General features: G+C 46.1%; 1 protein-coding gene across 1 annotated transcript in view; it reads right to left on the bottom strand.

The window, feature by feature from the left end:
- The window catches only part of CACNA2D4 (calcium voltage-gated channel auxiliary subunit alpha2delta 4), a 120014-nt gene that overhangs the window by 88538 nt on the left and 18425 nt on the right, over nt 1–13051 (bottom strand). Inside the window, exons 9-12 of the mRNA XM_035550703.1 lie at nt 12169–12243; nt 10922–11011; nt 1658–1771; nt 526–604 (exon numbers count right to left, since the gene is read on the bottom strand). Coding sequence (XP_035406596.1) covers nt 526–604; nt 1658–1771; nt 10922–11011; nt 12169–12243 — 358 coding nt within the window. The remainder of the gene's footprint in view (nt 1–525; nt 605–1657; nt 1772–10921; nt 11012–12168; nt 12244–13051) is intronic.

Raw genomic sequence — 13051 nt, forward strand, 5'->3', positions numbered from 1 at the left:
CCAGCTACAGAGGATATTGGTTTTGGGGCAGGATTAACAAGCTGTCCTGGTACCTCGGTGAAACCACTGGCACAAAAAGAATTTGGCAGGGGTACAGGGGTTAACCCACAGACATTGTGAAAAATGCTGTAAAACCCTTAAAAAAGATGTTTGTTTTACATCTCAGCCAAAAGACATCAGGTTTGCTGACAGAGGTTTAGACAGCTTGTCAAAAGCCAGCAACCAGGACACAATAAGCACAGGGTCTTAGGTGGACTACAGCCAGCATGGATCTCAGTCACAGTGTCCCTTGGCACCAAGACAGGAAAATGTGGTGGCTCAGCACTAAGGACTTGTGTTAGTTGGACACAGGCACACTCCATGCAGACTAGCAGGGCCTGCTTTTTCCCTAAGACATCTTCCAGCTGAGGGAAGCTATGCAGAAATGGGCCCCAGTTATGGTGGGGAAGCCTTGGAGGGGCCCAGGGCCCTGTGGCTGCGGTCCACACGTGACGCGAGTGATTGGGGCTGATGCCAATACTGCACCTTTGTTGTTGCAGGCAATCCATTTCACGTTGGGGGCAAAAGTGACCTCCCGTCCGATGAGGTAAGTAAAAACCCGGACCTGGGAACAAGAATGCAAAGGTAGCCTCAGCAGGCTGTCACGTGCTACCAAATCCTAGCGGCTGAGGTTTGACTCCCTGCCATGCGCTGGTGGTGCAGGGCAAGAGCTCTGCCTTCACACAGAGATGGAAGCTTCTTGCTCCATTTGTTTTGCATTTTCTGGGCTGGAACTTCATTTCCAATTACAATAAGCTCGGAAAGCCAAGTAGCACCCAGGATCATCTGCATAATAAGCCAGAACTGCAAATTCTGTTTTATTTTATGATAGCAGCTCTGCCAGGCACTCAGCAACCACATGCAGAGAGGTTTATAGCTCACACAAATCCTTCACCCAGGGGAACAGCTGGCCACGTGAATCGTCTAAAGCAAGCTTCACCATTTCTCATGTTTGACCAACAACAAAGGAGTGAATCCTGAAATTAACAGCTCTAATGGGCCTGCACTCTGGTCTTTCAGCAGGTTGCTTCTCTCCCTTTGTGCATTGCTGTTAGCTAGGATGAAGTAAACAAATAAATCAGGAAGGCTTAGGATGAGCCCGGTCTACCCCTCTTTCACAGTCTGCTCTGTTAATACAAGCATGTAATCGCAGACCTCAAAGCAAATAGGGCTGGAAGGCACCTTGAGAGATTCTGTGGCATTCCCCTGCCCACCATAAGGACTGGTAATAGCCGAACCTTTCCCAGACAGGACCAATTACACACAGTCCTGGATGGGATTAAAATTCTTTGCAGAAGTGCTTTGGTTTTGTTTTAAAATACTCAGTTCAGTCTTCATAATCTTATCAGGAGAACGCTTTGCTTGCCCACACCTGTGGCAAATGATGCGTATGAAAAACAAACTGCCCTGCCCTACAGATACCCATTTGTGATCCCAGCACCACTAAAATCACCGCAGCAGGCTCCCGCCTGGCTGCTTTTTATTGTGTTTACAGCAGGATGCATGCAGGTGCTGGATGCTCAGCTCTGCCCAGCATCCTGGCTCACCCTCTTCTACTCCCAGCATAGCAGGGTAGCATCTTTCCTCGCCCTTTCTATTTGTCACTTCCCAGACAAACCTTCCGATCTGGCCAGTTGTACTTTTCAAACACAGCTTCATAATCCTCCACGGCTCCGTCTGTGATCAGCATGATGGCTTGGTTACACAAGCCTCCTTGACCGGCGTCTCTGAACTGCAGAGTGGAAGAGCATTAGTTATCAGGCCCTTTCTGTGTCACTGCAACACATTTATTCATGATGGGCCAGATCCTGATTTCATCTTGAAAGTCTCACACTGTGCTCAGAAAGAGCTCTGCTTGAAAAAGGACAGTGTTTCGATGCTGCATATATTATTTTTTATTATTATTTCTACAGCCCTTCCTAGCACATGTGGACACAGGAGGCTTTACAAAAATAAAATAAGAAAAAAAGAGCTGTGGAGGAAGGGTTCGATTCCCTGCTGCCTCACAGCTTGTGCAGTCACATTCATTTATGCAAAATGGCTGTAGACTGACCATAAACACTGCCATTCTGATTTGACAGCAATAACTGTCATTTTTTATGGCAGAAAATGCGAGAGGAGGGGGGAATCAGACTCTATTTCAGGGTAAATCCATCAATCTGTCAAAAAGAGCAGGGAAAAGCAGGAAAACATGAAAAAAGAAGGCTGCTGCCATCAGCACCGAAGTAGGTTATGAATGTATCAGACAGAAAGACCACACGCTGTAATAAGAGAGGACGTTATCTGTGCATAAGTGGCATTTAAGGTAGAGGTATGGTAGGACTCTGGTGCAAACACCAGTGCTCTGTTTCCAAAGATGCAAGGGGAAGTTGATTGGGTGCGCTCTGAAGCGCAAGCCAGAACCAGCCTGGTTAGCTGGGAAAAACAGCCTTTGGCTGCTGCTTATCTACAGCTCCCAAACTCAGAGCCTGTGCCTCTCGTGCCCTCGGGTACACTGGCTGTGGAGATCTGAGAGCCTCATGCAGCACCAGCACAGGTGTTGAATTAGCAGCCACCAGAGGAGGTAGCAGAGGGCATCAAGGAACAAAAGCGAGGACTTTGTTGTGGCTCCTAGCTCTGTGTCAGCCTGCGCTCCTTTCCCTTGCGCAGAGCCTCACTGTTTCCGTGAGCAAGGGAATGAGATGGAGAGCATATGGGAGACTAATTGAAGGGTGACTAGGTTTACATCAAACTGCCTCAATTTTATGGGGAGAGCATAGACGTATCTTATAAATTAGCAAAAGGCTTTCAAGTGGCAAGACCAATTGCATAAAATGAAAGCAAGCACTGGACAGAACAGCATGCAGGGTGTGAGCTGGGACTTGTTAGGTGTTTCAGGTTTCAATTCACAAATCTCATCTGGTTTTGTAATGCTGTTAGGACAGAAGGCAAGTGTGATTGCCAACATGGATGGCACTGTGGTTCATCTGCAGATCAACATCATAACCACTGATACCTGGAAGCCTACTGCAAGTCCAAATTTCCCCAGTCGTTTCACCACTCCTATCATTACCTCTATGTTTATTCCTCTTTATAAAATACCAGGTTCAGTGTTAATGTCACCACAATGTCCCCATCCACTGCCATTTATGTCAGCAGTCCTGCCTTCTTCAACATTACACTTAATGTCAGTGAAGTACTTGTTACTCTACTCCAATGATTATGGATTCAACAGTTTCTGTACACCCAGTATTAGTTCACATGTATGATCCCATCCTTCTCTGTTGTATAATCCATTATTTGTATCACTGACCAGAGTTAGGACAGATGATTGTGAGAGAAAAGAGTGATGCAATGTGGTCATTTCCATGTCTTTCTGTACATAGCCCCCAAAGTCTGATATTTCCAGTGGTACAAAAAGCTTCTATACCTTGTACCATTGAAAACAAAACAAAACAAACAAACAAACAAAAAGTGCCAGCTACAGGGTAGCTGGTACCCCAGGAGGGGTCAGAGCAGAAGTGTCCCCTGCTCAGCAAGGAGATTCAAGGCAGAGGCTGGGGGTGCGGAACAGGAACAAGCATAGGATGTCCTTAGGCGCAAAGGAAAGGGGAAAAGCTGTTGACAGCCACGTGGGATTGTGCTACAGACCACCAGATAGGAAGATGACAAGGAGTCTCAGGTGAGCTATTCCAGGGCACATATCAGCTGTGTCCAGATTAGCAGAGAGGACAGCCTAGCTAGCATGAGCTTCCATCACAGAGGCGTAGAGTTATGGTGGTGCAGGAGGTGCTGTCAGAATGAGGTTCAAATCACAGATACGCAAACCTTGAAATTACAAAACCAGCTGTTTTCATAACAGGAACAACAGGCTGTTGCAATCTACAACATGCTTTGTTTAGGTGATTATTAAGTTAATGCTTAATTAAGGTCACCCACCATTTTATCAAACTACTTAAGACATCTCTTCATGTAGCTTGCTTTAGATCTCATAATACTGAGATACTGGAAATTAGATGCTGTATCAGAACCAGCAATCTCCTAATTACAGGAGTAGATGATATTTTCAACAGGGAAAATGAGATCATCAGTGTCATAGAAATAGAGATTAAAAAGACAGATTGAGAAAACAAATGAACAGGAGGTAATCCCTGATTTTTAGGTCCTTTTGTGGCTGGCTGCAGCTGTAGCAAATGATCTGGCAGCACTCACATGAAGCTCTGAGAATAATTCTCTGCTCTGATTGAAGTCTCAGGAGCATGAAAGAAGAGCACGATGAGGAACAAGATGCCCACAGACCAGATGTCTGAAGAGGTGTGGGCTAGAGCTGCGGTTGGCAAAGGAGGCAGGGAGCTGCGTATTCTCCTGTATAGCTTCAGTCGTGTTGCCAGGAGTAACAGACATGATCTAATTCATTCAGGGTCATAGTCTCTTGTGCTCCCTGGTTTGCTCATTGTCATTTACATTGCAGTTTTAGCCTGGCAAAAGCAACGGTGGAGAGATACAAACGTCAGCATAGCTCTGGCATATATGCATCCTGTACCTGTCAGAGTCCTGAGGGAACGGGCTGATGGAGTTGCCAAGCCTCTTTCCATCATATTTGAAAAGTTCTGGCAGTCAGGTGAAGTCTTTGATGACTGGAAAAAGGGAAACATCACTCCCATTTTTAAAAAGGATAGAAAGGAGGACCTGGGAAACTACAGACCAGTGAACCTCACCTCTGTGCCTGGGAAGATCATGGAACAGATCCTCCTGGAAGCAATGTCAAGGCACGTGCAAGACAAAGAGGTGATCTGAGACAGTCAGCATGGCTTCACCAAGGGCAAATCTTGCCTGACCAATCTGGCGGCCTTCCGTGATGGAGTGACTGCATCAGTCAATGAGGGAAGACCAGCTGATGTCATCTACTTGGATTTCTGTAAGGCGTTTGACACAGTCCCACATGACATCCTGATCTCCAAATTGGAAAGAGGTGAATTTGAAGGGTGGACCATTCGGTGGATAAGGAATTGGCTTGAAGTATGCACCCAGAGAGTGGTGGTCAATGGCTCAATGTCCAGGTGGAGGCTGGTGATGAGTGGTGTACCTCGGGTCTGTCTTGGGACTGGTATCGTTTAATATCTTTATCAACAACATTGACAGTGGGATTGAGAGCAGCCTCAGAAAGTCTGCAGGTGACACCAAGCTGAGTGGTGCGGTCAATACACCAGAAGGAAGGGATGCCATCCAAAGGGACCTGCTTGAGAAGTGGGCCCACATAAACCTAATGAGGTTCAACAAAGCCAAGTGCAAGATGCTGCAACTGGACCAGGGAGTATAGACTGGGAAAAGAGCTCATTGGGAGCAGCCCTGCAGAGAAGGACTTGGGCTTCTGGTGGACAAAAAGCTCAACATGAGCCAGCAGTGTGTGCTTGCAGCCCAGGAGGCCAACTGTGTCCTGGGCTGCACCAACAGAGGGGTGGCCAGCAGGGGAGAGAGGTGATTGTGTCCCTCTGCTCTGCTCTTGTGAGGCCCCACTTGGAGTACTGCATACAGGTTTGGGGTCCCCTGCACAAGAAGGATGTGGGGCTGTTGGAGCGGGTCCAGAGGAGGCCACGAAGATGATCAGAGGGCTGGTGCATCTCTCCTGTGAAGATAGGCTGAGGAGTTGGGGTTGTTCAGCCTGGAGAAGACTAGGCTCTGGGGAGACCTCATTGCAGCTTTTCAATCCTTAAAGGGTGCTTATAAAAAAGATGGAGAGCAACATTTTGCTCGGGCAAATAATGACAGGACAAGGGGGAATGGTTTCAAACTAAAAGAGGGGATATTTAAATTAGAGGTTAGGAGGAAATTCTTTACTCAGAGGGTGGGGAGGCACTGAAACACGTTGCCCAGAGAAGCTGTGGGTGATGCTCCATCTCTGGAGGTGTTCAAGGCCAGGTTGGATAAGGCCCTTGGGCAACCTGATCTAGTGGGTGGCACCCCTGCCCACAGCAGGGGGCTTGGAACTAGATGATCTTTAAGGTCCCTTCCAACCCAAGCTGTTCTATGATTCTATGATACTCACACACTGAGTGATGATGCACACATCTGTCCAGAGGACCGAGTGGCCCCCCTCCATTTCCTTTTGCCTCATTCACACAGACTTGCCTCCAGAATTTTGAGAAGTTCAAACTTAGAGACAAATATCCCCCCTATGAGAAAGTTAGCAGTAGAGAAAGAAATGGAAAACCACTGAAGAAGAAATGAGAGATGACTTTAGGCAAAATGGCATAAGCTGGTATATAGGAAATTCTGCACTTTCCATATCCTGATAGATATGCTGCAGAATCCACATCCAGAAAGATGTCAGTGGAATCAAGAAAAGACTTATAAACGTTCAGATAGAAAGCAATAAGGTGGGTAAAAAGGGCACGTTGGCAGATGATAAAAAAGCACAGGGAAACTGCCAGGCAGAGATGCTTTACAGCCTCCATGCTTCCTCATCAAAAGGACAATATTGTAGTGGCTGGGTACAGCCTGAAATGATAAGAAACAAAGAAAAGAAAGGATTACATGAAGGATCACAAACTAGTAGGGTTAAAGAAAGTTAGTTGAAAGCATTCAGATAATCTGTGCTCAGCAGGAAGGGAAAAGAATGGCAGGAGGTGTTGCTGGACTACCTGTCTTGTGGGCTGGGACTTGATTGGGAGTCTATGAGATCCCAAAGGAAAACAAGAAATCAACAGAAAGTACATTTTACAAGAAGGGAATAAACTAGATGGGTAAACTCCCATTGAGCATCTATGCAGTGCTAGAAAAATGACTAAGACTGTCCTCTCATGCATGTACAGAGGGAATGTCCCACACAGTTTGAACATAAGAGGCTAAAAACTCCTTTGATTTCTTACATCGGACAGGTTTATTCTTTCTATGACATCAGTTCTGCTCATGTTATGCAAATCTTTACATCTCACCAAAAGCCAGTTTGTTAACAGTTTCACCTTTTTTTTTTTTTTTCCACCTATAGCTATTTTGGATTGACCTAGTCATTATTAACCTCACAATTTATGTCACGTCTGAGTGCAGCAGCAAGTCAAAGTACCTTTTTAAAACAACCTGGTGTTGAGAGCAGAAATCATTCCATGATGGCTTCAGAGAGCAAAACCTGGGGTTTCTTTTCCTCCACAGGGTCAGAAAAACATCAGCTTTCAAATCATCTGCTTACCGAGTTGGCCATGAGAAAGAAGGACCCATGAGAGTTGCAGATTTTGTACTGCCTTACCCTAAGAAGTTCATATATAATGAATATATGAATGACTCTCCCATCTAGAATTAGGGGTATGTGTTTGTATAGGTATGTGTGTACACACGTGTATATATGGCATGTCTATAAAAATATATTTACAATTTGTTTACATTGGAAAGAATAATCAGAGGCTGAAATAAGGAAGAGGAGGCTGAGCACTGGCTGGAGAGGAATACCACAGAGGCAGATCAGCTGGACATGAATTAACAATGTGACAGTGTCTGAGGTGAGGTAACTGTTGTCTTATGTTGTATTAAGAGGACTGTGGAGTGTTAGACAAGGAAAGTAATTATTCTGCTCTGCTTAGCACTTGATAGCTCTCAGCTGCAGCACTCAGTACTGTTGGGAGCACAGCATTTGAGGAAAGGTGGAGCAGAGCAGTGGCCAGAACAAAGGGGTATAAATCCTGCCAGAAAAGAGTGAGAGGACAAGACGTGCCCAGCATGGGGGAACAAAGAAGAGAGGGCAGCAGCGAGATACACTAAAACTTGATAAACTAGAAATCTTGAAAGACTGCACTTGGCACTCGAGAATTTGGAAGTGCTTTGTGAATGTATGCTCAGCGCCATCATTTCCCTGCGATGCATGTTTCATCAAAACTACTCGGTGTGTGACTAAATTGAAAAAGTGTGCAAGTGGCTTACGGAGCATGGCAGAGAGAGGCAGGGGAAGCTGGCTAGCTGTGCTCCTGGAGCTGTCATGCAGATTGCGTCAGAGATGAAAATACACCCTGCCTATCCCGGAGCATAATGGAGGAAAACAAAGACAGTGAGATGTCGCGCTCTTCGTCAGCTCCTTTCTGCTGCTCATACCTCGCTGAATAGGTCTCTGCTGGGCTATTAATTTTACGAGCAATTGGACTAAGGAAAATTACCAGGGAAATTTTGCAGTCACTTTCATTACAGATATTATTATTGGTTGTCTCTTGTAATCAGCAAAGCCTGTTTCATCAGTGTGATGTAGCAATTTTCATTCACTTGTGTACGCTCCCATGAACAGCAACAGGACAGTCTGTGAGGAACAGCTACGATTACAGGCTGAGAATGTGAATTTTGTCTGATTGGAAGGGGGTGGCTGATTCCTTCTCCCCACTGCCCTCCAGCCCCACTGCCATGGGCCTTACCTGCATGGCTGCAGCAGGATCACGGGGTTGTTGCAGGACACACTGATGCAACCCCTTTTTCTCCCCTATTACTGATAGGGATCTAACAGGCTCTAGGAGAAGATTTCAGAGAGTCCTTAAAGCATGCATGCACTTGCAAAGGGTGCTCTTCTGCCTCAAGGAGGCCAGCTGAGGTACTTGCATAGCCTGGGGTCCCCCAGCCCTCTGTGATGAGCCCTTACTAGGACACTCACAGTTTGTGAAGGATGCTGCAGGACAGCAGGGGTGCTTCTACCCCGGCATCCTCGGTGCACACTGCCTCTAGGGCTGCTGTGTGTGCACTGAGACATGATCTCTGCCTCTTCTGAATGTTATTAAGGGAGACAGAAATCCTGGGATGAAGCTGAAAGTGGCTGCAGGAGGTCCTGCAGACCTTCTGCTGCATGTGCAGCTCTTCCACAGCTGGTTGAAGACAGGGCTCCCAGCTGATGGCTTCTGTGGCTGTGGATTTAACCCCCTGTTTGCTTAAGAGGAGGCAGCCGTGGTCCATGCTAGTGAATGAGCTCCCTTCTGTCACACTGTGAGAAGGCTGCAACCAGTGTTACTGAGAAAGGAAAACTGGGCAGCGGAGATGCATAGCCCTGTTTCACATCTTTCTTTGACAACAAATTCATCTGAACCCCTATTTCATGGACATTCATGCTGCCACAAAATGGGCAACAGCACCCCTCTGCTTGCTGAGGAGCTTCTGCAGTCCTGCCTGCATGACAGTGTCAAATTCTTTAGTCACTTTAATTCAAGTCGTAACAAGAGGCAGCACCTCACTTTCTGAGTAATAGACATCAGACGGTGGTGTTTTGTTTTGTTTTTAATCACCATTGGGTGCTGTACAGTCTAAGAGAAATTTTGACCTCATTAGCTGAGGAAGAATCAACAAGGATCAAGAGAAGTGATGGCTACCTAAATTGTTGACTGCATTTTTGATGCTGAATAGAGAGGAAATCCTTCTCTACCTGCCAGTGAGTTTCTTCTCTGTTACCACCATGGAATTGTGTTGATCCACTGAGCTGCATGGACACGACTCTCTCTGAAGTATTTTTGTGCCACTTATGTCAGCAGAGGACTGTTTTTTCTCAGTCTTAGCTTTCCTTGTATGTACCTTCTACTTCCCAGGGGCACGCCTGGCTCAGACTGTGATGGGTTTTGTAATGGTTCTGCCTTTTGCAGGCTTGAGGATTGCCTGCACTAGTGGGTGAGCCATACAGGCCAGGAAGGAGGCATGAATTCTCCTCATTACTGGGACCCGACCGGTGCCTGTACCAGTTGCTATTTCAGTTGAGGCAAGCGGGCTTCCTTTGGGGCTATGCTCCATCCTTCTCCACTGAGATCTTCACAGCTGTGCTGGTTGAGAGAGCCAGCAGTTGAACTGCATTAAAATTCTTTAATTTTTTGTCACTCTACATAACCAGTGGCATGTTAGACATTAAGAAACCAGTTTTCCTCTGGTGGAACAACTGTTTTAATATTCTGACTTACACTACTCAGGCGCGCATTGGCTCTGCATCTTTGGTTTTGAAGATAAAATTAATTGTGCCATAAAATGCAAGGATACATTTAGATTAATCTAGCAGAAATTCTGTGATCATCTAAGCAATTATCTTCCCCCAAAGATGTCAAACCATTACTGCTATGCAAGCTGCCACCCTATGACTGCAGTGCCAATGCTACATTACTCTTCTCAGGTTGCCATTAAATCCATTATGCTTCTGTTACCACCGACAAGTCAGCTCAGCCACCACCACTGCTGGGTTCAACTCTGATCATGCTTGCCCTTGTATAGATTTGGAACACCATCACTATAGTCAATTAAACTTATAGTCTGTAAAATGAGTGAAAGTGGAGAAATTTTCCCAGGATGCCAAGTCCTCTATTACAGCAACTCTAACATCATCCCAATCATTATGGCCACTAACATCATACTGCACACATATTTTTGCCAGCATCCAAGACATGGACATTTTTACGCCTACACCACTACAGATGGGTGATCGAGGAGGTGAGGGCATCCAGCGACTCTCAGACCTTTTTTGTTAACATTCTTTCAGAAACAGAGTTAAGTCACATATCTACCTCCAGGCAGCAGTCGAAATTGTTCACATACAGCAATTAATTATTTTCAAATCTTATCACAGCCAAAATCCTCCTGGCCCACGACAAGCTGGCACAATACAGCAATGATGGTGAGGAGAGGCTGATCGCTTGGGGCCAGATGGGACCACCACAGTGGCACCCATTGATGGGGTCCCCACACCCAGAAGCACTGCCATCCTGGGCAGGTTCAGCAGCTCCAGGGCATCGTGCACAAGCCAATACCTCCTTGACGCCTGGTCACTCTTGCACACTGCTTGCCACAGGTTTGAGACCCATGAATACCACTGATGTCCCTCCTGTGGCTGTGCTAAGCCAGAAGGGGGAAAGCAGGGGTGGGCAGGGACACATGTGCCCGATGTGGGTGTTGGCACCGAGCCTCTTACCTCCCTCAGGATTTTGAATGACTCCGTCAGGGCCTTGTTCACCGTCCCCACTCCTTTTGCCTGCAATTCGTCCACCAGCTGCTTGAAGTGCTGTAGCGAGAAGACAGAAAGGCAGCAGTGAGCTGCAGGCAGGGATTGTCCTTGGAGCGGGGAAAAAAGAGTGACCTGGAGAGCCCGACACATGGGCTGCCCATCCTGCACTGATCTGCTGCACTGCGATGGATGGAGATGGGGAAAGGTCAAGTGGCTGCTCTCTTGGCAGCGCCATCGTGTTGCACGCAGCCACAGGACTGCATTTCTCAGCCTGTGGGCAGTGAGCCATTAGTGGTCCATGAAATATCACGCAAGGGACAAAACTATTAGAAAACAGACTTTCCCTTTTCCACCCCTTCAGGAAAACAGACAAACAAACAAAAAACAACAAAGCATATTCTTGCGCACGTGAGAGCAACAGGATGGGGAAAGAGGAAAACAAGCACTCAAATTATAAGTGGCTTTGATCTGGTTGCAAATAAAACACCGAGAGAGCACACTCCACAAGACAGACAGTGTCCAAAAGGTTTGTGGATCCTCTGGGAAACACTGCAGGAGATGTCATCCTCTGAAGTCATGCTCCATGACCCAGAGCTAGGCTGGGAAAAATTTGGAGAAAAAGCTGGGTTTTGAAGATACAGAGGGATGTGTTACCTCTGTGGTATTAATACAAAGATGACAATGAAGAAAAAAACAAAGAGTAGGAAGAGCTAAAAATACTGTTTGGCCCAGTGGGTGGTGGAGCAGTCAGATGCAGGCTGACCACCTCTGGGCTGCAGCTGCTGAGCCCTGCTGGGCCAGAGCAGCAAAGCCCCCTAATCAGAGGCTGTTTGCTGGAAACACACCCTGGAGAAGGGTCAGGCTGGGCTAAGAAGACATTCATTGGGAGAAGGCTGAGGATGCAGGGTTTCAAAGGTGGAGAGCCTTTGCCCTCTGCGTGCTGAGCCCAGTCCACTCGTGCTCGAGCAGTGATGATGCAGCACATAGCCACCAGCTAACCCTTATGTCATGACAGCTTTGTGTAACCAGAGATGAACCAAGGAGCCAGCACACGACTGAACTGGTGGTGCTTGTTTCTGAAATGCAGACCCACATACCTCTAGGAGACAGCTGTTTCTTGTCCCTAGAGTTTCATGTTGCAGCATCTTAAACCCACATGTTTATCACATTAAGGGAGCAGACTGGATATACATCAGCAGGAGCCTGTTACTCACCTCTCTGTTATCTCTGTCTGCTTGCACCAGGATACCCTTAAAACAGGGTTCAATAAAATGAACGTAATCATTGTACTGCAAATACAAAGTGAAAAGAAAGGTGTTGTAATAGGAGAAAATTCACAAAGTGGGTTCATGTCCTAGGTGGACGTTAAGAACAGTATCAAGCGTTATTGATTTTTATAAATGTTTCCCTTTAGAATTGTTTGTAGTTATATTTTATTAAATTATATTTTTGATAAATCCCATATTTGTTTAAGTATTGTGTTAATTATAGCATTTACTGACTTCTATTTGGGCATATCCACACATACAAAATTATTTTTTTCCATTCAGACACTCCAGAAATCTCCACACTCCACACTGTACAAGCTTGTGCCCCTAGCCTTGCTTCTTATACTGCTTGCACATTTTTTATTTATTTATTTTTTGACTTCTGGAGACTTTGAATCCCTGGTCATCAGCTGAACCTTGTAAATGGTTTTGTAGCCTGATATCGGATGCCTCTGGCACACAGCTGAATAATAACATATAAAGTTACCCCACATCCACTGACCTGTGATAATCAGTGGTGTCTATGCTTCCAGCCTCATACGTACCCGAAGTAAGAGATGTCATTGTAAACCTTTTCCTCTAAGGTTCAGATGAACATGTTTTGCCATGGGCTAAGAGGGTACTGATGGTTACCGAGGCTCAGCTGATCAATAGGAGCTTAGGTCAGGCTATAACATGTCTAAGCCAGAAGGCTCTTGGTGTAACAACAGAGTGTATATTGCTTGCCTGATCTTTCTGTGATTTTTTTTTTTTTAAACAGACCATATTTACAACTCCTTAATGACTTCCCTTCCTTTCTCTGCCAACCCAGTTCACTCCTCCATTCATC

The sequence above is a fragment of the Cygnus atratus genome, chromosome 1 (genome assembly GCF_013377495.2).
Source record: "Cygnus atratus isolate AKBS03 ecotype Queensland, Australia chromosome 1, CAtr_DNAZoo_HiC_assembly, whole genome shotgun sequence".
NCBI lineage: Eukaryota > Metazoa > Chordata > Aves > Anseriformes > Anatidae > Cygnus > Cygnus atratus.